Source organism: Zootoca vivipara, chromosome 7, assembly GCF_963506605.1.
Source record: "Zootoca vivipara chromosome 7, rZooViv1.1, whole genome shotgun sequence".
In the NCBI taxonomy this organism is placed as follows: domain Eukaryota; kingdom Metazoa; phylum Chordata; class Lepidosauria; order Squamata; family Lacertidae; genus Zootoca; species Zootoca vivipara.
In genome coordinates this window covers 56,338,774-56,360,847 of record NC_083282.1, presented here as the reverse complement: position 1 = coordinate 56,360,847, position 22,074 = coordinate 56,338,774, and the positions used below count along the sequence as shown (strand labels likewise).

General features: G+C 42.1%; 1 protein-coding gene across 2 annotated transcripts; it reads left to right on the top strand.

The window, feature by feature from the left end:
• Positions 1-569: 569 nt before the first annotated feature.
• NUCKS1 (nuclear casein kinase and cyclin dependent kinase substrate 1) lies at positions 570-20,612 on the top strand. 2 transcript variants are annotated; one of them, XM_035122474.2, is made up of 8 exons: positions 570-829; positions 7,959-8,008; positions 10,298-10,403; positions 11,024-11,076; positions 11,316-11,465; positions 13,656-13,808; positions 14,916-15,065; positions 16,851-20,612. In XM_035122474.2, exons 1-8 carry the CDS (start codon positions 813-815, stop codon positions 17,051-17,053), a joined length of 882 nt encoding a protein of 293 aa, XP_034978365.1. In that variant the 5' UTR covers positions 570-812; the 3' UTR covers positions 17,054-20,612. The 2 variants fall into 2 exon arrangements, with proteins under 2 accessions (XP_034978365.1, XP_034978366.1); XM_035122475.2 differs by lacking the exon at positions 14,916-15,065.
• The last annotated feature ends 1,462 nt before the right edge of the window (positions 20,613-22,074 follow it).

The following is a 22,074-nucleotide window of genomic DNA, read 5'->3' as shown; positions in this document are numbered from 1 at the left end:
GAATAGTATTACAAGGGAAGAAGAGGGAGAAAGAGGAGCACATCCTCTCATCCCGGCCTTCCGACAATTCTAGGGCCAAGCAAGGCTCGCGGGCGCATAACCATTAATTATGAAAGTATCGCGATAAGTGTCACAAATTCGTAGGGAGGGGCTGAATCCGATTCTCCTTTCCCTCCAAAAACGTAGCCCAGCCTTTCTTATCGAATCTGCTGTTTGGCCTGGAGCCTATTGTTTCCCATAAGAAAAATAAATACACATGAAAGCGAATTCTCTCGTGCACGAAAGGGGGCTGGGCTGTTGAATTATAGGGTCGGGATCCAAGCAAGCTGCTGCCGAATCTGCCATTGTGAAACCCCGGCGGGTTTTTCTGGCTGTTGTTGGCTGTCCGCTCTCATATCAGCTTTAGCGAGGAGCTCCCCTCCACCGCCTTCACTCCTCCCGCTCGCAGGGAAGAAGGCGGGGCAGCGCTTCCGTGATCGTTCGAACAGGCCAATGGGGCGCGGCAACGCTGCGAAGCAGCCAACGAGAAGCGTAGGGAGGAGATGCCAGCCGAATAGGTTGCACCGCCCTCTCAGCTCGGCGCATCCCCTCTACTGGACGAAGTGCGACCATTTTGCAGGGGGGAGAGGCGAGTGGTGGCGATTGACGGTGCACAGGAGCCAGATCTGGGGTGCGGGGCGGCGGCCTGAGTCGCTGGACCCGGGGACTGACGGCCCCCGGGAGGTCGAGCGAGAACGGCGCCGACCGGGCTCGGTTATTTCGTCTCCTTAGGCACCCGTGCCCGCCTCAGGGCCTCCATTTAACCCGCCAATATGTCTAGGCCCGTCAGGTGAGTCTCCTTCGCGAGCGGAGTGAGGCCTGCAGGGCTGGCTCTGGCGGCTCTCGCTCCCGCAGGCCACCCACAGCCCTTCGGCGGAGGAGCGAATGGATCGGGCCTCGTCCCACGCGAGGGGAGGGGAGGCGGCCTGGAGTCGGGTATGGCGGGAGAGAGGGGAGGGGCGTGTGCAGGCATGCAGCGTGCTGCTGCTGCTCGGCGATGGGGGGGGGGAGGCTATCGCACGCCGCCGCTGCCGCCGCCCTGCAGGTCCCTTCCCTACAGGATGCAATGCTGCCCCTGAAGGTTAGCGCAAGCAAAGTCCACGTCTCTGCGGGGGAAGGAGGGGTGACTGCGCCCGAGGCTTGCTCCGTGTACGTCGCCCGCGAAAGCGTGGACGGGAGGCATGCCTCTCACGCGCACCGCTGGCTCCGAAGAGTCACTCGCGCTCTTCCTCCGGAAGAATCTGGTGACGGAGAGGCACAGCCCTTTGCTGTGCCTCCGTGTTCCGAGCTGCAACTTGCAGGGGCGACGTGCTTTTTTCTGTCTCTTTTTGTGCAGTATGGCTAGCACATCGGCGTGGGGGCGGGAGATCGCTCTCCAGAGGACAGGGTTCGTAAAGCCAATGGAGTGCTCCCTAGTGGGGAGGCGGGCGTATTTGCATGCAGTGCATTTCGTCTGGGGCTGGAAATGATGCTTCTTGTAGCAGTGGGTTCATTAAATAGACAAGAAACGCCGTTTTTAGACGCGTAAAGTACTATGCTTCTTTTGGACTGTAGCAAGCCTGGAAAAGAAGAACTTGCGTGTTTAATTGTGTCTTTGAATTTCAGTATCTGGCATTTATACCCCATTCTTCCCCCAATGAGCTGAGTTTGGCATGCATGTGTGTCCCCCTATTCTCACAACAACCCTGTGAGCTAGGTTGCGCGATGGTTTACAGAGGATTGGAGCCCCATTCTCTCCAGGGGGTGCAGTAATGCAGGAGCAGGGCTGGCTCCAGGATTTTGTGGACCGTTGGGCAGCAGGATATCAGTGGGCTACTTGTCCCCTTCAACCCAATATGATAGATACGTATAAAAATAATGCATTGTTTTTTGTCTAGTTATGCTTATGTGGTAGTTGTAACCAGTTACTTGGGAGCAAGGTCCATTGAATTGAATGGGACAGGCTTCTGAGTGGACACATGTTGTGCTGTTATGTTGCAATCTTATACACACATTTCTGGGAGCAAGTTCCATTGAACTCAGTGGGGCTTACTTCTGAGTAGAAGCTTACACATTGTTAATATTAACCAGTAAGGATCTAGAAATCTTAGTGCAGTTTTCAAGTCATTTGGTGACTTCACAAATATTACCATATAATAAGGGTTTAAAATTCATGACATATGGTTACAGACCTTAACCTTGGGCCCAAGGCATGGGAAATGTTTAGGTTTCTTTAAAAGCATAATGTATCTGCTTGCAGGTAAGTAGTTTGCCACCCTGCTGTTGATGCTGCCCTCTTCTGCTTGCTTCCTGACATAGACACACACTGTTTGATGAATGGGTGCACACATCAGCAAGTGACTGGTCTAGCACTCAGTCTCTTCCAGGGCCTTGCTTCTGCAATGCACTGCTTGAGGCGTGTCTTGGTACACAGCCTCTGGTGCCACTGTCTTGCTTCCATGAGGATGTGCCTCAGCAAAAACAGCAGTCCAGCCAGCATGCTTTCTGCCCCCTTCTCCTGCAGGGGAGAGTCAGGGGGCTGCCTCAGCTGCAGAGCACCACAATCAGCAGGGGAAGGGTCTGTCTTTGGTGTCCATACCTTTTGGCTTCGCTACTAAGGTCAGCCAAAACCAGTGGATTCCTGCTTATTATATTACTAATTCATTCCCAGATACCTCATGGGATTATTGGAGCCTTTACTTTGATGCTCTATAGACATTGTCCTACATAGATGAACTGATTATGGTTAACAGCGCAGTCCTAACCATGTCTACTCAAATGTAAATCCTTTGGATTCAGTGAACCTTACTTCTGGGTAAGTGGGGTTAGAGTTGCAAGCCTGAGTCAGACTTTTGTGGGTTGATTTTCAGCTGCAAAAATAAAGCTGTATTTAGTTATTACAGTAATGGACTGATACAGGCAAGGGCTGATGAAGCTACCCCATGGATAACATTGCATCATGAGAATGTAGAGATTAGTATGCCTGACTGCCACTTACTTTGCGAATGGAGTGAACTGCATTGTAAAGTGTCTCAACTGCAAGTGTGCAAATGCAAATAGCAGTGAGGATAAAGTGCACCCTTTGTGCATTTTTAAAGAAGTGAATTACATAGCAAATGTCATTTTCTATCAAGCTGACCATAAGTAATATATAGATAGCTTTAGTCCAGGTTGAAAATAAAGTTTCCTTCCATTCTACCATGTCAGATGCCTTTGCTGCATCCAAAAACACAAGTAATCTTAGTGGTTTGCTTATATGTGCATTCTTGCTAAGGTTAATTACTTTTATTATGCTTATATTAAGTTGTTTTCCATTTGTGATGTCAGTTTAAAATGGGTGGATGTAATCTAGAACAGAGCGGTCCAACCTCTCAGACCAAGTGGGTTGCAAAAGTACTTTGACATAGAACCTGCAGGGCGCACACTGAATTAAATTTCCATATCATAAATTGAAGTGTTTGTAACATAGTTAATGTTATTTAATATTCACAATTAATTTAATTAAATACACAATAGATTACTTATTAAACAAAATTTAGTACACATGTGCTTTAGTACAGTATGTGCTTTCATTAACAACAGAGACATTGAGTCCCTGTCAGGATAAAAGGCGGGTTATACTGTATATTCCTGCGTATAAGACTACTTTTTAACCCAGAAAAACCTTCTCAAAAGTCGGGGGTTGTCTTATACGCCGGGTCGTATTTCTTATATGGCGAGTATATCCCAAACTCTATATTTTAACTGGAAAAGTTGGGGGTCGTCTTATATGCTGGAATATATGTAAATAATAAAAATAAAATTATTTTAGAAGGCTTCTAGTAAAAAAGATTGGAACCTCTTGTGAAGCTAGTAAATAAATGCAGCCAAAGAAGAAGGTGTGGGGTGTTCAACGGCTGCCTCATCCTCACCTGCCAGCTGGTTGCCACAGCCCTGCACGGACCAGCCCCCTGAGCAACATGGACCCCAGCATGATGTGCCCCTACCTCAAATCACAGCACTAAACTCAGGGTGAGCTCACAGTTGTGTCCCTGCCCTCTTGTCCCTACCTTCCAGCCCCCACAGCATTGCCCGCTCCTCCCCCCCCAGCAGCACTCGGGTATTCTCCTGGCATCCGTGGGCCCGTTTCTTTAAAAATGCTGGAAGGCAGAGAAGGAGAACTTGTCCAAGGCAGGAGCACCCCTGGTTTGGGAGTGGTGGGCCTCCCCCCCCCCCCCAAGAGAAGGGAAGATGGCAGAAGGCAGGCACTGGAGGCAGTGCAGCAGATTCCGGGGCTGTCTGCCCAATGTCCTGGGTTGGGGGAAGCAGGAGGCTCTGAGTTCCAAGTCCCGAAGGGGAAGGCAACAAGGCCATGGCAGAATATCTGCCCTGACTTAGCCACGCCACTAGGCATTTGCCTCCTGCCCTCTGGACCCAGCCATGTACAGGAAGAGCAGAGGGGCAGCTTGGAATATCACAGTTGCACACCATAGCCGATCAACCCCCACTATCAAAGGTCTGGCTGCTGTCCAGTTAGCTGGCATGCCTGTGGCTGGGGAAGTGGGGGACCAGGACTTAAGTGACTCTGGAGTGTTATCAGTTCCTTGCTGCTGCTGCAGGTAGCTGACTGAGGGGGGAGAGATCCCAGATGTTGAGACTCCCAGCAGTCATTTGGTGCCTAGCAAGTGCTGCCAAAAAGGCCTCAAGGGTCGCATGCGAGTTGCATGTTGGACCACCCTGTTCTAGAATATTGATACTATTTTAGTGTGTACATTTTATTCATTTGTAGCTGTTTGATTGTCTTGCCTGCTCCAGATTCATTAATCCTGTAGTATGGGAAATAAGTTGATCTGTATTTGGAATATTCACACCAACCCTTAGAAACGAGCTACGGTAGCATGTAAATGAGCAGAGAAGCTTGTTTTAATTTGTGCAATTAGTCATTTCAAGGATATAAAAATTAAGTTCGTAGTTGATAGCAATTGATTTTTATTAGCAAAAGAAACTTCAGTATGATAGCACTGTTTAAATAACACATAGGTTTCTAGTTGCTAATTTAATCCACAGTTACTATTGTGGTGAACTGATAAGACTTCTAAAGGTTCAGTATTTAATTCACTGTCCTTAGTACAAGTGACCTGTTAGCCTGGAGCAGATACTAGTTTGTTGCTTAATTCAGAGGATTGGAAACAGTTTGAAAGAGGGGCAATCACTTGTGGTTTGTACACATCTCCCTGATCTTTCTGGTAAACATGCTTTTGTATTTTTGTTTTTGGCTAACTGAGCGTGTGGAGAAAATATTTCTTATTCCAATAATAAAAGCTTTCATTTGTTACAGTGTTGATTATTTTTCAGTCCCTCTCATTTAATATCTTTCCTATGGTTGTACTGGGAAAATTTAAATATGCCTGTGCAGCTTGGGGTACATGCTGCTTCATTATAACAATTGGTATATTTGTAAGTATTGTTGATTGTACAAGTCTATAATGTGAACCTCAGGTGTGAACCTCATTGAGTTCAATAGGATTTACTCCCAAGCAAGTGTGCAGGATTGAAGCCATAGGCCTTTTAAGGAAAATTCCATCAACAAGGCCAGCAGTACAGTTTTTGCAAAGAAACGTAATATAGTTTACAGGTGGTATCAAATAGTGATCCACCATTGGTGGTAGGAATCCCATCAGCTGGTATTTCTCGATTCCCCTCATGCCATTCCTTAAATATGCTATATCTGAGGCAGATTTAGTGGGGTTGCAGAGAAGAGTCACCACTGGATGCCACCGGATGTTCTAAAGGTAGTCAAGTATAAATCAGATGAAACATAGAGATGTGAAGGTAGCGGGCGGTGGAAATATTTTTTTTTTAAAAAAGAATATACTCTTACAAAACATTTCTATTTTAGAATGCTTTTCAGTTTTTTTTAATGTAAGAAATAGTGCAGCATGGGAAAATAATTCTGATATTTGCCATATTCAAGATCAACATGCATTATTTACACTGGATTCATTTTTACAACTAGACATTTCATCTTTGTCACACCGTACGTTTTGCATGCTTTCACCTATAGAGGGAATGCTTTTAAAATATCCCCAAATGGGGCTTCCTGTTTCTGGCACCGAGATTGTCAGCTTGCATCAAGGTGCAAGCGGCAGGACGCTGGGTCCCAGAGCACAACACTGCTGGCACTCTGAAGTCACTCTCATAGCCAGAAATATCTGTTTGATAAAATAATTAGATTTGGAAATTAAACAGACATAGTCTGGACTGAAGAAGACTGAGGAAAAAACCTGCATTTCCCCTAAACCATATCCACCTGCCTCGCATCTAATATCATATGTGATATGAGGTATGGGGCAGGCAAAGGTGCACCTTGAAATGTACAATCTAGATTACATCTAATATGCCTGCCCCATACCTCACATCACATATGATATTAGATGTAATCTAGATTGTACATTTCAAGGTGCACCTTTGCCAGCACTTACAGTAAGCTGCATGCTTACAATTTTTCGACATTTCAAGTTCTCCACAGGGAACTAGGTTGAACAGCCAATCCAACTGCATCTACCTGGCCGGCCTACACATGACATCAAGTGTGGGGCAAGTGGGTGTAGTATACATATTTTTAACTTCGTTTTCTTTACCATGTCCAGTTTCCATATTCATCAAATATTACCATTACAATTATATGAACAAGTAATACAGTCAACTCTCAACATGCTAGGGTTATGTTCTGGGGATAGCACATAAAGCCAAAATCACATATAGTCCAAACATGCTCTCCCAAGGGGAGTGAAATGGCGGGTGGGATTGCCATCTCCCCCCACCTTAATTTCAATGTTACATCAGCTAAGCATGTAAAGCTAAATTTGTGCAAGATAAATGTGCTTATGTTGTGAATTGACTGCATACAATTAAATTGGGTGTCTCTGTGTTTAGAGCATCCCTGCCAGATAAGAACATTTGCATCAGAAGATGCACATTTCCAACATCAAAGATTCTTCATTTAGTTTTAGAATGGTTAAGTATCAGTTGTATGCCACTTTTCTCTTAAAGTAGTACGCATCAATAGCTTGAGTTAATTTTTCAAAATAGCCTATTTCTTATCAATATTTTTAATTCCAAAATTCTCATTGATGTATTTTCTAGTACCCTTTTCAAGAAATCTACTTAAGCTATCTCGTATAAATAGGAAACTAGAAATTGTTTAAAGCTTCAGTAGACTAGAAAGCAAGAGATAGGTGGGAACCCCTGGGTGTTTAGAAAAAACTGCTGTAAATCATTCTGAGCCCATGGAGTAGAGCAGGATATAAATAGATCACAGTGGAACCAATTTCCTCTCTATCCTTCAAAAGGAGAGGGAGACCCTGGATGGATACACTGTGTGTGTGTGTGTGTGTGTGCGTGCGTGCGCGCAATCACACACACTCCCTCTCTTTCCCCCTCCCTTTCCCCCTTGCATTGCAGTCCAGGTTGGGGGCTGGCTGAGCAGCTTCCTATGTTACCAGTCCTGAACAACCACCCCCCAAACTAAGGTTATGGCCAGGTGATTAAGGTTTGAACTGTCAACAACTTAGGAGCTATGTGGGGGAAGAGGAAAGCTGAGGCCTCATGTTGTCTAATCTGGAAGTATTGTGGGCACACTTAGCAGTATTGCAAAGCTTCTTCCATCGGCCATTTCCTATAACCACTATATACAGTGGTAATTTGTTCCGGAGGTCCGTTCTTAACCTGAAACTGTTCTTAACCTGAGGTACCACTTTAGCTAATGGGGCCTCCCGCTGCCGCACGATTTCTGTTCTCATCCTGAAGCAAAGTTCTTAACCCGAGGTACTACTTCTGGGTTAGCAGAGTCTGTAACCTGAGGTACCACTGTATTGGTGAAGGAGTCTTTGTTATTAACATTGATTGTAGATGCTATAACATTTCAGTCTGCTTAAACTTCTATATTTCTGCCCTTCTAGGAACAGAAAAGTGGTGGATTACTCACAGTTTCAGGAGTCAGATGATGCAGGTAACTTTAAAACTGTTGACAGTCTTTGGCAGCTACTTAAAGTGGTGGGCACTGCATGGTTTAAAGAGCAATGGTGCTTCTAAACTGTGTAGTTTTGTTCAGCCAAACAGTAAGCATAATGTTTTAGCAAGGGGTGATGCAGATGTGCTATCTTGAATAGGGGAGTCGCTGGTTTGGTCAACATGTTCTTTTAGCATGTGGCTTTTTAATTTCCATTCCTCTGAGGCTCTCTTCCTTCTTGGAGTACTGCAAGTGAATTATATTAATGTTTCTGGAACCTCTACAGGATTTTTTTCTTCCTTTCTTGGAAAGCACACATGAGGGCCACCAGCTGAAGGACAATAGTGCCGCCTGTGTGAACATATAATTAAGATCTCATCTGTTCCATTTTAATTGTGTTATGCTGAATCCCGAGACAGCACATTTTATTGTTTTATATAGCATTTTTCTTTTTTCTTTCCTTTTTACCAGGTTATGTAATATGAATCCTTTGTTGCAATGGCCTGTAGGCCACGCAAATAAATAAAGTTTTACTTACTTACTTTCTGGAACCTCTACAGGATTTTTTTCTTCCTTTCTTGGAAAGCACACATGCTGTTAACTGTCTGATGAATGAAGCTGCTATGGTGGTAATTAATGAAAACAAAATATGGTGCTATCCTATGTTGTTTCTAATTTTGTTTTGTTGGCTATTCAGTTATTACTTGTGCAAGATCTTCACCAATCAAGAAACAACAAGAACTTACCAAAGCTTTTAAAGCCAACCAGCTGTTTGTGTGTCTGTCAAGCTGTTAACTATTGTAGTTTGGCTTATGAATTAGGTTTGTATCCGATGCTAATCCTGCTCACAGTAGACCCATTGAAATTAATGAACGTAAATTATTCATGTCCATTAACTCTAGTGGATTTACTCCGACTAGGACTAGCATTGGATACAACCCTTAACCATTTACCATCTTTATTAAAAAAACAACAACCCAAAAACATACCCCAATAAAATCCATCATGACAGGCAGACTGTGGCAGAAGTCATATGTGCAGTATTGTTGTGAAACCTGTATTTCAGTTTATACCCTCCTTTTTATTAATTGATATGCTTTATGCACCACCACTCAACAGGTTCCCAGGGCAGCTCTCAGTATTGCAGCCAAATATTAAGTATTGTATATTGTTCCTCCTCCAGGAAACTTTATATGAACTGAGTGTGCCCTAGAGCACACCACATCCAGGGGTCCACTGTGACTTCAAGTTGCAGTGGATTGGGAGCAGTGGGCAAAATACTGTGGTGCGTCCTTCATTATTCTTCACATGAAACCCTGATAATTTGAGAAATCCTTACTGTATGCCACTACAGTGGAACCTCGGTTTGCGACCGCCTCTGTTTACGACGAACTCGGAGAACGACCCGGAAGTATTTATATCCGGGTTCCGCACGCGCGAATGCACAGAAGTGATCTGCGCAGCTCGTGTGTGTGCAGAAGCGATCTGCGCAGCGTGTGCAGAAGCGCTCTTATCGGAGCTTCGCAGCGGACTCAGGGAGCGACCGGCTCCCCGGGACGGATCATTGTTGTAAACCGAGTTACCACTGTACTGTTCACTTGTATATAAAAGCAGTTGTAAAAACAATTGACAACTGCTCACTGCTATTTGGATATAAACCAGATAGTCTGCTGTGGTATGCCAGACAGAGAAATTGAGAAGTTACGGAGATCTGTATTCAAAGGGACATCTCCTTATCCTTTCATAAGTGCATACTACTTTCTGTTGAACAAATCTTGATGATCCTGTTGGCTATGCCTTTGAGCCTTTATCTGACTTCTAAAAAGCAAGATTTAGCTTTCATGCTAAATCTGACTGACCAGAAACTCAAGTGTATTCTCCCATTTCCAAATTTATACCCTACATCGTGGCAGTGCCCTCCAAGAAATGTACAACAAAACTGCCATGTTATTTTACTGGGGCTTTTAAATATTCTCTTAAGTGTTAATTTCCTCTTATGAGTTTATTTTTAAAAACCTCATAAATTGCTGTTTAATAGGCATTATTTGCATTCCATATCCAAACTAATTAAAATACAGCCAACTTAAAATGAACCATAATAATTGCAGAGAATCATCAAATCCAATTTAAAAGACTACTAGGTTTTCAGCACCCCCAATTTTCAGTAGTTTCATGGCATTTTAGGGTGCTGTGCTTAGTGCTAATCTTTCATGGTTATACCATTTAATTATACTAACTGGCAAACCTGTAATCATCCACAACACCTGTTTTATCGCACTTACAATATAGATGAAGAATATGGCAGAGATTCAGGCCCTCCGGCCAAGAAAATTCGTTCATCACCAAGGGAAGCAAAAAATAAGAGGCGGTCTGGAAAGAATTCTCAGGAGGATAGGTAAGCAAGATCCCTACTACTTAAGTTTGTTATATAGGTGGCTTTAACTTGAGGACCTATGCACTTTTCCAACTTAGTTTGGATGACTAGGAAAAGGATTTTTATTTTATTTTTTACAGAAAATGACAAATATACTATGTGTTTCAGTAATAACACTTCAGCTTTTTTCAAATAAATTGTGGTTCTCTTATTCTGGACTTCTTGCCCTCTGAAATGGATTTTGGATTTTTTTATAAGCTGGTAGAGTAGCAGGGGATTGTTGCAAACTTCAAAGATACATACCCTTACTATGCAGATTTTATAGTTAAAATTTTTATTGTTTCCTTCAGAATTCTCCCTCCTTGCAACTTGGGAAGCACAAATGTTGCTTCAGCAATTAAGCAAAATTGCTTGTTGTCTGAAAGCTATATTTAGATTGATGCAGTATAAAAGTACTTTAGTAGATATCATTTTATTTCTGGAGTAGATAATAAACTGAATAGAATTAATAAATTCAGTCAGGTCTTTTTGTTCAGATGAAACAACCTAGCTGCTTTCCTACTTTACCTCAGAATGCACTAATAATAAAATAATCTTCATGATTGTACTTGAATTAGATCTGCTAATTTTCCTTTTCACAGTGAAGACTCAGAAAAAGATATGAAGACAAAGAGAGATGATTCTCACTCAGCGGGTAAGTTATGCATCTTACTATACAGATAACCAACTGGAGTTCCTTTCCCTACCATTGCTTCTCTCAGAAATGTTGAATGTGTTCCTCTCTAAATTGTCAGTAACAGTATCAAATGCACTTTCCTTTGTTCTGTGCTTGCTCACTGGACTACATTAAAGCCTGGAATAGTCTACCATTTCTGATTGTGCTTCCCTGCGGTAGAAGGCTAAGAATAACTTTTATCACCATTTTTTCCTCAGATGAAGATTTTGGCAGTGAGGATGACTTAGGAGCAGATGATGGCAAAGCTGATAGTGACTATGAGAGTTCTCAAAAGAACAAAAAAGGAAAAAAAGTGAAACCTGACAAGAGCAAAAGAGCAACTTCTAAATCCAGGAAAAGGGCTGCAGGTAAAGGCTATGTAAATCAAGTAACTCACTATGACCTGGTTTGCATGTCACATTCAGTGATAGTTAAAATCATGGTTCAGTGGGAATGAGCATTGTGCTGGATGCACGCTACTGAAATTATGGGCACTTTTATTTTATTTTATTTTCTCCTCTCCTGCTTCTGCCATGTTTCCGGGAAACAAGCTGTGCTGTGGCTTGTTGTATTGGCTCGTGGTTTGTTCCTCTCCAGAGAAACCATGAACAGAAGCCAAGGTTTGTTCTTGGTGTGTTTGGAGAAAAACCAGGGACGCATGACATAACTAGTGAGCCCATAGTTTGTTTCCTAGTAGAAGCAAGGGAGGAACAAAGTGCCTGTGTTTTCAGCAGTGTGCAGAAGTGCCCTGCATATTCACATTAACCCAGGGATGGAGAACCTCAGGTGCTGATGACAAATGTGGCCCTCCGAACTTCTTTATCTAGCCCTCAAAACACTCTCTAGGCCAAAATCTGTCCCCAGACTACAACCCTCATTGGTTCTACTCTACTTTCTTGAGTGTATTTAGCTGGCTGGAATACGTCCTTGAACTGTGATGATGCTTCTTGCTTCCCTGTCAGAGGATGGAGAGGTATAGGAGAGGGAATAGAAACCTCTGGCTTTTGCTTGCCTGAAATGTAGCCTACTATAATATCCATTGCTCCACTCACTTTTGCCTTTAATCTCCACCCACCACTGGCATTTGACCCATTCCAATGCAATTTCAAGCTAAAGATGTCCCCCACCCATGCATGAAGCAGTAGGTAATGATATGTGCAACCTGGCCTACATTAAACTTCAGCTTCCTGCAATATATTTGTATCTATAGATTTGGATAATGCCTATCAGTGCAAGCTTAGCCATGTCTGCTGATAAGTAAGTCAGTAAATTCAGCAGGGCTTATTGCCAGATAAGTGGTGTTAGGGTTGCAGCTTTAATACATGTCATCACCTGCATAACATATTAAATAGACAATTTCAGGTAATGCTGTTTTAGAAAATTGAAGGAGGACCCATTTCTTACTTAATTTAGCCAACTTGGCATATCTAAGCAACCATACATATTAGGTGTTTGAATGGAAGACTGATCAAGTTATACTTAAACTAGTTGAAGAATAAATATTATTCCACATTCTGCTTCCTCGCTGGACTTGCTTCAAAGCTTTTTGTAGCCTGTGCTGCTTAGCACAGTCCTTTCAGCCAAAGGATGTGCTTTAAAACATTCATCAGTAATTGTTCTTAGGCCACAATATAAACCCACGATCTGCTGTGCTGGGGAAGGTTGTATGAGGCAGAGGCTTCCCCCTCTGAGCTCAAAAAGACCTCTGATCACAGAGTTATGGCGAAGTCACTCTTCCAAGGGTGAGCTCCCTGTTTTGCCTGCTGAAGTACCCACAAACATCTCCAGAACATAATGTGGTTTTTTTTGGGGGGGGGATCCTGAGCTAGCCTCACTACTATCACTTGGCAGCCTCGGGCCCAATCAGCTGCTCAACTCGTGCCTTGCTGCCTGGTGAAGGTTGGCATTGCTCTACACTGGCCCAGCCAAAGACATTTTGGCACCTGAGGTGAACCACAAAATGGCAGCCCCTTCCCCGCCAGGGAAGAAGGGATGAGTGAAGATCTACATCAGGGATAACAAGAAAATGAAGATCTACATGGGGATCTGCTGCCCCTGTGGATCCAGCTGCCTGACATGGTCATATCACTTTGCCTCATGGGTGACCTGACCCTGGCTCTATCCATCCTTTTCTGTCATTTGATTAGCATCTTGGTTCTGATTTTGGTTATACTTCCCTTTTTGAAAGAAAGAAAGAATCAATGTTTACCCACAAGCTTTGCTACCTTTTCTCAGATGAGAAAGCCAGAGAAAGGAAATGAACAGTATGTTGTGTAAAAACTAGCCCTGCTTCTACTGAGTTCCATTTCCAGTGTAGAGAGCAGCAGGTTAAGCATTGCTGGGTGTTCCATTATTTACCATTACAGATGGGTATTTTGCATGGAGACAACTTCAGAATGATTGAAAATTAGAATCTTTCAGATACGTTTGGTGTTCAGCAAATCTGAATTATGTCATGAATAGATAAGCCTTTATTTCCCCCTAGTTCCTTCCCTACCCCAGTTGGAAATGTGTGCTGTACTGTCCATCTTCAGTGTTCTTTGGTGACTTTATAACAGAGGACAGTGAGGATGAGAAAGAAGATCCGAAAAATGTGCGCCAGCAGCGCCAGGCAGCATCCAAAGCTGCTTCTAAGCAGCGAGAAATGCTCATGGATGATGTGGGCAGTGAGGAGGAAGATCAGGAAGAGGAGGAGGCATCGTTTCAGGAAAGTAAGTGGCACTGAATGGCACACACAAATGTAGAATAGGAGTGGGTTCAACAAATTACATCCATGCTTGATCTATCCAGGCTAAGCTGCCAAGGTAGGCAAACTTGACATTTCTGCTTCTTGAGTTTTGAATGCACTTCACTGTTAATGTACTTAGTGTCCAGCTTGGCCGTTGACAACAAAGGGGGAAGGGAAAACAACACTGTCCCTCAAGTTCAGGATCCAAATCTTTTTAGGACATGTGGAGAGCTTTTAGTCACTATTTCTATTAGTAAGATACAAACTTGCCATATTCGTCACTGTTTTATCTTCAGCACTGGACAACAAACTGAACAGGCCACTTTGATTACAAATACCATCCTACAATACTTTTGAATATAAATACCATCAGGAGACAGTAAAGGGCCTCAAATCCCCTTGTGTACATTGTTAGCAATTAAAAATCAATATGTGGTAAAATGCCTGGCACCTCAGATTTTGCTTTCTAGCTTGTCTGTTGTGCAAATTAACATACCCTTGCTCTAAATGATGAAAAGTGGGGACCCGTTTGATATTTGCTGTGAATTTGTGCAAATAAACAAGAGAAACCCAGTGAGCTGATGAACTAGAATCATGGACATCTGGATTCAAAACCTGGAAGTCTGTTATAGGAAGCAGTAAGCTACTGCTATTCCATATATAATAAGTTACTGGTGTTTGCTTCCAAGGGCACTTCTACAGCTTGCTACAAGATGGAAGACCAAGAGAACAGACATAGGCTGGGAAGGGCGTTGATATAGAACCTACAGCAGCTGGCACAGGAAATGGTCAGGATGAGCCTCCATGTAATTGCTCTTGAGGGAAGGAGAAATATGCCTATGCCACTGCTGTTTTAAATAATTGTGCTGCTTGTCACCAGTCATAAAGCAGATTTTCATGAGGAAATACTGAGGCGCAGAAGTCATGATTTCTCCAAGTTCTAGCAAGTATGTTACAGGATGTAGAAGCCAAGAATGCTGACTTCTATCCCTTGATCAACCTACCAGACTTTCTCCCCCATTCTGTCTCTCTTCCAAGTGAACAAGGACAGCCCTTCTTAGAGACATTTCATTCCTCTCTCTCTGCACAGAAGAGTCTGGCAGCGATGAAGACTTCCTTGCGGAAGATGATGATGATAGTGACTATGGCAGTTCAAAAAAGAAGAACAAAAAAGTGGCTAAGAAATCCAAACCAGAAAGGAAAGAAAAGAAAATGCCTAAACCAAGGCTAAAGGCTACAGGTGAGCTCAGCTTGCTTCCCCTTTGCACCTGTTAGGAATAACATAATGGAAATTTGCTTGCAAGTGCTTATCTTTTCTCAGCTCTTCATCTCTTGTGCTTAAAAGAATAGGAAGCAATCAATTTTCAACTAGCAATTTATCCCCATTAACATACATGGCAGTCTATAATGTGGTAGAGCTGATTACTGGAAAGTTCTTGTATGGATTGCTCCTGATTTCAAAGAAGCTAGTGGCTGTATCAGGATGGGATTCTATGACTTCTTGGTTACCAGTATTGTGTTCAGACCACTTGCCAGTGCTGATTAAAACAGGTGATGTTCGTGCCTACCAATCCTAGAAAATCCCTTTTTTCCATTAGGCATGAAAATAATATGGTGACTCTTAGCACAGGTCCAGGGGTACCCAGAGCTACATACACCTTGAAAGCATAAATACTCATTTGGTTAAACCTTGTCTTAAGAAAAGTGTATGCTCAGTGTGGGTGGAATTTTTAAAAAAATTTTGAGGCTTGGATTAAATTATCTAAACAATTACTTGGATAACAGGTATGCTCAACTGTTAAGTTCCTTTAAATATCAAATGTATCATTCTAGGAGAAAGGAAGAGATGGTGCTCCTAACATTTAGCTGCTATACTGAAGGAGAATTTTAGAATAAATGCATTCACGCTGGCTGTGTTTTCAGCCTAAAATCAGTTACAACACTTGAAATGCTGTGCATTATTTAGGGGTGTGTACAACCATGTAATTGCCACATGCCCAACTTACATTACACTAACCCTGTGACGCATTCGTATTTTAGTGAAAGTCATTCTGTTTCAAATTTGCTTTTATAATAACTGGCTGCTTACCCTTGGAGAAGAGAGAGATGGTGAGCATCAGTTCTAAGAAAGTTTTAATTGCACCTTTAAGAAGGATGTGGGAGAGGGTGCCTCATTGCTGGCACATTTTATTGCTGATACAATAGCAGGCTCTCATGACAAGTCTTTTAATAATAATAATTTTAAAAAACCGGTTCTTATTAGGAGGAATTGGGCATTGTCCTAAGCACACCAAGCCCAAGGAATACAAATGGCCAGTAGCTTAATTCTTTACTGACAAAGAATGCACTAGAGTACCTCCTAAGGTGCACCAAACACACACACACACACACACACACACACACACACACACTTATGGCAACTGAATAACTGGTACTCCTTCCCCAGGCTTGCGCTCTGAGCTGGACTGTTGCATCCACATGACCCTGCCTCCACCCACACTTAAGTTCCCTTGCCTGACAGGGTACACACAAACAAGCTGTGACTTCTACACTGAAACTGCCGCTGTGCCTGTCTTTTCAAACCCGTCCTCGTCCTGGGAGACACCAGGGAAGGGGATGGAGGGGATTCTACAAGCCTGCCCCTAGGGCTCAACAGTTTCCTCCTGTGCTCATGACGCATCCTGCACTCCTTCCACTGTCTCTGACTGTTCAGACACTTCCCCTTGTTCCAGACCAAGCTCCTGCCTCACAGGTGGCACAAAACCCCATAAATCACTGACCCCACCCCCTGGATCAGCCTTCGGGGGGGGGGGCTCTGTCACACACATCTCGGAGCCCTGACAAGCATCATCTTGTAGGAATTTAAGCTATGTTCAATAGTACTGTAATACATTTTCATTCCTACATGACCAGGTTGAAAAGTTAAGAAAGGAAAAACGCATTTTAAAATGTGCTCAGAGGCTGATTTTTTAAAAGCATTAATTGTAAGAGTCTTTGTTACATTTTGATGCTTTTCTTCCTTCAGTTACACCTAGTCCAGTGAAGGGCAAAGGGAAGGGAGGCCGTCCCACAGCTTCAAAGACATCAAAAGAAAAGACCCCATCCCCAAAAGATGATGATGAAGAGCCTGAAAGTCCTCCTCCAGGAAAGAAGAAATCAGTTAGTCCTCCTCCAGACAAATCTGGGGATGAAGGGTCTGAAGATGAAGTCCCCTCTGGTGAAGATTAAATGGTGGTGCAGGAGAGAAACTTTTTTGAGAGAGAGAGAGAGTAAGGAAAAGAGAATATACTTAGGGGGTAGAACATGGTTTTGGTTGTGGCTTGACTCATGGGCTGTGAATGCCACCTTTACTTTAGCTGTTTTAATAGTACAGTACTTTCTTTTTTTAAGAGATCTTTTACACAATAATGATTTGACGTCACAATCTCTACTGGCCATTCCGTTCTCCCCAACCAAATTTGAAAGCCATTTAGATTTAAATTAACAGCATACTAAAGATATATTTTTGAAGGCTTACTGCAGTTGTAAAGCAATAAGGATGAGGCTGATACTTGGAAATCATAGTTAACTAACGGTATAGGTTTTCCAAAACTGCAGAAATTCTTCTAAGGCAACTGTTGCTTAATTGAATCCAAAACCAATATATTATTGCACATTGCATTTCCTTTGACATAATTAGTATATGAATTGGTTTGAAATCCACCACGGGTTTTAAGTTCCAATACTCTGAATGTTTGGGGTTCCACAGTCTAGTTTTAATGACCATTTGGTCTGTTCTATTTTTCAGTCTTCTGAAAGACCCTACCTGTTCATGCCGTAGATACTATTGCTGCTTCTTGATAAGGATAAGATTCCAGCAGGCAGAACTGCATTCATTTTTTTCATGCCTCTCATTCATTTTGAAATGTCCATCTTTTTATGCTGCTTTGAAGCATTGCATAAAATTTAAAGCTTGGTTTCAGGGAGATTTTTGGAAGCTGGAACAACTGTTTTGAAAAGTTGGGATGGGAGGCTGAGAGCAGTATTCTTTAGAAATGTGGAAGTGACTTTATATATTGGCACAGTCTCTTTTTCAATCCCTGAGTCATGGCTTAAGTACTCCTTTCCCTGAGATCCTCAAAAGTCAGACTACACAGCTTCCACCAACAAGGGGTTTAATTTACCCTGAACCATCACTTCCTTGCTTAGTTTAGTTTCCCCTGCTTTCTGCAGGGTGGATGTTGTTCCATTACTAGATCTTACTAATCCTCTAGTTAGCAGAGGCTATATACCTAGGATAAGTGAGGAACAGAGTGTGAATTGGAAGACATGATGGAGCAGAAATAGTGCATCTCAAAATCAGGATATCTTTCCAATGCACAAAATAAGTTTTCACTGATGTATCAGTATTGCCAATTTAGACACAAGACGGACTTTGCTTTTCAGTCCCAGGTAAAGGAGCTGCAGTATTAAGTGTGAGTTGGAGTGCCATCTGCTTTACATCTTTCATTTTGTACAGTTGCAATATACACTTTCAACCATAATCTCTTTGCAAATTGATTTTGAGTATCAGTGTTCTGAAGCCAGATCCTTTGTCATCTGCACTAAGGACAAGGCCTGCTTGACTAGTATTGTAAGGCCATGCAAAGAATATAAAAGCAGTGAAATACCATGTAGGTTCTTTCTCTCACACATGCATACACACACACATGGCATAGGTATGTACATTTAAACCTTGGCTTATTCAGACTTTTGCTATTTATAATAGCTCTCCTTGTGTCTACGTGACTTCCACTTTACATCTGCTTTGGGGTTTAGTGAAAACACAAATTCCTCCTGGGTTTTGATGTTAGCATATCTGTTTTTGAACAATAACTAGAGAGCAAAAATACATTGAGATCCTCCTTGGACAGAAGCCAGTCCAGCTTGACTCACATTTGCCAATTTAGACAAAGCTTAATTGGCTGTGTGATCTGGGTACTACAGGCATGAAGACTGTATTGCTTCTTTCAGAGTGTTGAGTTGAAAGTGGTAAACTTATCCTATACTGCAAATGAAGCACTTGGTGACCTAGACTATTTGGCTGCTCCAAATGTACACATTTTTGGGAGCTTAGCTCTAGCCATTATGATCAGCCAACTGCTTATTGCTGTCAGAATATGTTTCTGCTGCTGATTCACTTATTTTGAAAAATGTGTGTCTTTTTCTCTTGGCATCCTTTCTTTAACACATTCAACGGTGTATAGGATACATAAGAAAGTCATCAAGACTCCTGGTTTTTTTCCCCTTCTCCATTTATTTGAACCCATTACCCCCTTGAATTTTTTAACAGTTCTGTGTATCAGATATTATACATGATGGAGAGCAGGCTATTTTATATTGAATCTGTGAAAACCCAAACTATATGCTATGATTTTACTGGGTTCTGCATATGTCTCCCTGGAAGCAAATATTTAGAATGTTTTCATCGTGAGTGAAAACATTTAACTGCTTTCTCTCTCACCATTCTTTAAATAGTCCAGAGATGGAAGGAAAGTGTCCCCCCGCCACAGTCCATGTAACAGTAGCAAAATAATGTCAATATTTTAAACTTGTAATTCTATTCTGCAAAATCAGTTTTCTCTGCCTCTGTGTATATGGCTTCTGAGTGCAGTATTCTAGGGATGTGATAGCCGTATCAGTTCACTAGTTTGTCCCTTGGAACAAGTATTGCCAGAGAAACAAATCTGTATACTCCAGTGTGTGTTACTGTACATCGATTGCTTCCTGGGAGTGGCAGGTTATTTAATAAGATTTGCTACAAATTTGCTGAAAAACCAAAAGCAAATATTTACAGTGTATCTAAGTTTTAGCTGTGCAAGCAACTGTGAAAGCAGTAAGGGTATAAACAGAATTTTAGTAGGGGTTTGAAAGGGTTTTTGCAGCTTATCTTGGGGACTTGACGAGATAGTGGTTGCCATGGTGCTGAAGAAACAGCCTGCACATCTTAAAGGTGAATATCCAAGTATACTCTGGGATGGCTTTTACTTTTCAATCTAATGTTTTAGGGCAAATCAATAAAACTTAAATCAAGGGGCTTAGTGCTCAGTTTAATCTAACTTAAGAATCGTGTATAAATATATTGGGAGAGATGGGGAAATGTATATACATTCAGGTGGTCTGTAAACCCTTCCAGAATTGTTAGTAGGGAAGATGTGATGCAGATACTGAATATACTCAGTATGCCTGCACCAAGTACGGAAACGTTTAATTATGTGGATTAAAAATACTTTTTAAAACTTAATTTTAAAGCATGACCCCCAAGTACAACAAACAGCTAAACTAAGGAGTGGAGGTGGGGCAGGACAAGAGCTATAACATGCTGGAAGCTTATGAGCTGTAGAAATTGGTGCTTTTGCTTTATGTAATTTTTCTGTGGAGTGTTTATTTTTTTAAAACAAATCATAATGTTGGCACATTGTTTTATAAAATAAAAGGAAATTGATTCCTATGATTTTAGCTATTTGGAAAGTTACATTAGTGCTTCGTGGAGGAATTTGATTGTTTCCCCCCTTCCCTCCAAATATTCATTGAATAGGCTCTGTGAGGGGCTTGGGTCCACCTGTTACTGAAACCCAACCACCCTTCCCTCTTCTCTTCTCTCCCCGCTCCTCTTCGGGTTGCATTTGGAACAAACAACTTGTGGAATCTTGGGCCCAAATGGAAACTGGATAGCGAATCCTCTTGGGCATGGGGTATGCTTGTAATAATTTCAGGACCCATAATTCACTAAGCTGACAGTTGCCATTGGTATCCCCCCCCCCCCCAATTCTCATTTCAGTTTGCTTCACTGGGTAGCTCACACTTGGTGTTTCTTCATTAAACTCTTTTCTATCCCTTGAAGCAGAGGTTTTGCCTTTCAAGTCTATTAAAGCATTCACTATATGCTGTGTTGACCACTGTTGAGAGTACCTGTTGCCCCACCTGCCCCTGTACAAAACTGTAGAAAATGGAATGGTTCCATCAGTTTGAGCATGCTTGGTGTGACTGCAAGATACCGTTGTGCATATGCTTTGTATATCTGGGGAGGGATTTTTTATAGGGGTTTGGGGCAAAACAATACGCAAACCTGCTTTTAAGCCACAATAACATGAAAACCCCTTCAAGTATCTTGTGTGAATGGGAGTGGGTGTGCGTGTAAGCGTGCATGTGTGGGTGTCCGTCTGACAACTTAATGTGTGTTAGAAATTTGTGAACTTTACTTTTCCCACAGAAACAGTTATTACAAAAGTTGTATATAAGAGAATTACATAATTTGTTTACCAGGAACCTGTCACAGTAAAACCCTGAACTATTCTCAAATGTAAAGAGGTAAAAAAAAAGACTCCCAAGTGGGGCAACTGCCCTTTGCATCAGCTACAGGTTGATGAAATGGAATGCAGTGGATATTTGTCTTGGGTGTTCACTACCCTCTTGAGTTCTTTGTCTCCCCTGGATTTTTTTTCATGGCTTTGAAAGAGGCTGCTGACTAAAACATGGCACTTCAACTGGTCGGTTATCTGAAGGAATATTGCTAGACGGGATGCCACAGTCACCAGTCCTATTATAATAGCCAATAGGGTTGTCATTCCCTTGACAATGAAATCTGCAGCATGGTACTAGAAGTTCAGTTTGAATGTAACATTAATGCTTTATTTAAAAAATGCATTTTTTTAAAGAAAGGGGGGGGGTTGAAGTGAACATGACGTTGTTGACCATGTTCGTGAATTATAGATGCAACATGCATTGGTAGAATTGTGTGATGGTCTTTTGTGCTACTTAATTTTACATATTCCAGTCTCTGTATGTACTTGCAATTAAAAAAAATTAACAAACCTTGCTTTGCTTTTTATTGAAGGGTTCCCAGGACTGCATATCTGCTCCTGAGCTCTGTTTTAAGTATGTGTATCCTTGGCTTGTATTTTGTATTAAAAGAGAACATGGAAAAGAACCCTTTATTGTTCAGCATGTTGGATTTGTGTCCCCTTCATTTTTTTCTCTTTTTTGGGAATATATTAAGCAACTTATTCTTCTGTATCTTATTTTCTTTTGTAAACTTCTTGGTTTTGTTTAAAAATGGCTTTATAAAAGGGCTTTTATAACCCATAAATATGCCTTCTGTGGTTTTTCCACTCCTTATTGTATAATGTCTAGCATCAGTTCTGCATTTGCTTTTAAAAAAACATTAATAGTCTGCAAGTAAACAGAAATTCTGTGTTAAAACCACTGGTACCTTCTGTCCCGAGGATTCG

Excerpts from the sequence above, each read along its gene's own strand:
- NUCKS1 (XM_035122474.2), top strand. Across the intron at positions 8,009-10,297 it reads TCAGGAGTCAGATGATGCAG|ATGAAGAATATGGCAGAGAT; the intron begins GTAACTTTAAAA and ends CTTACAATATAG. Across the intron at positions 10,404-11,023 it reads AAGAATTCTCAGGAGGATAG|TGAAGACTCAGAAAAAGATA; the intron begins GTAAGCAAGATC and ends TCCTTTTCACAG.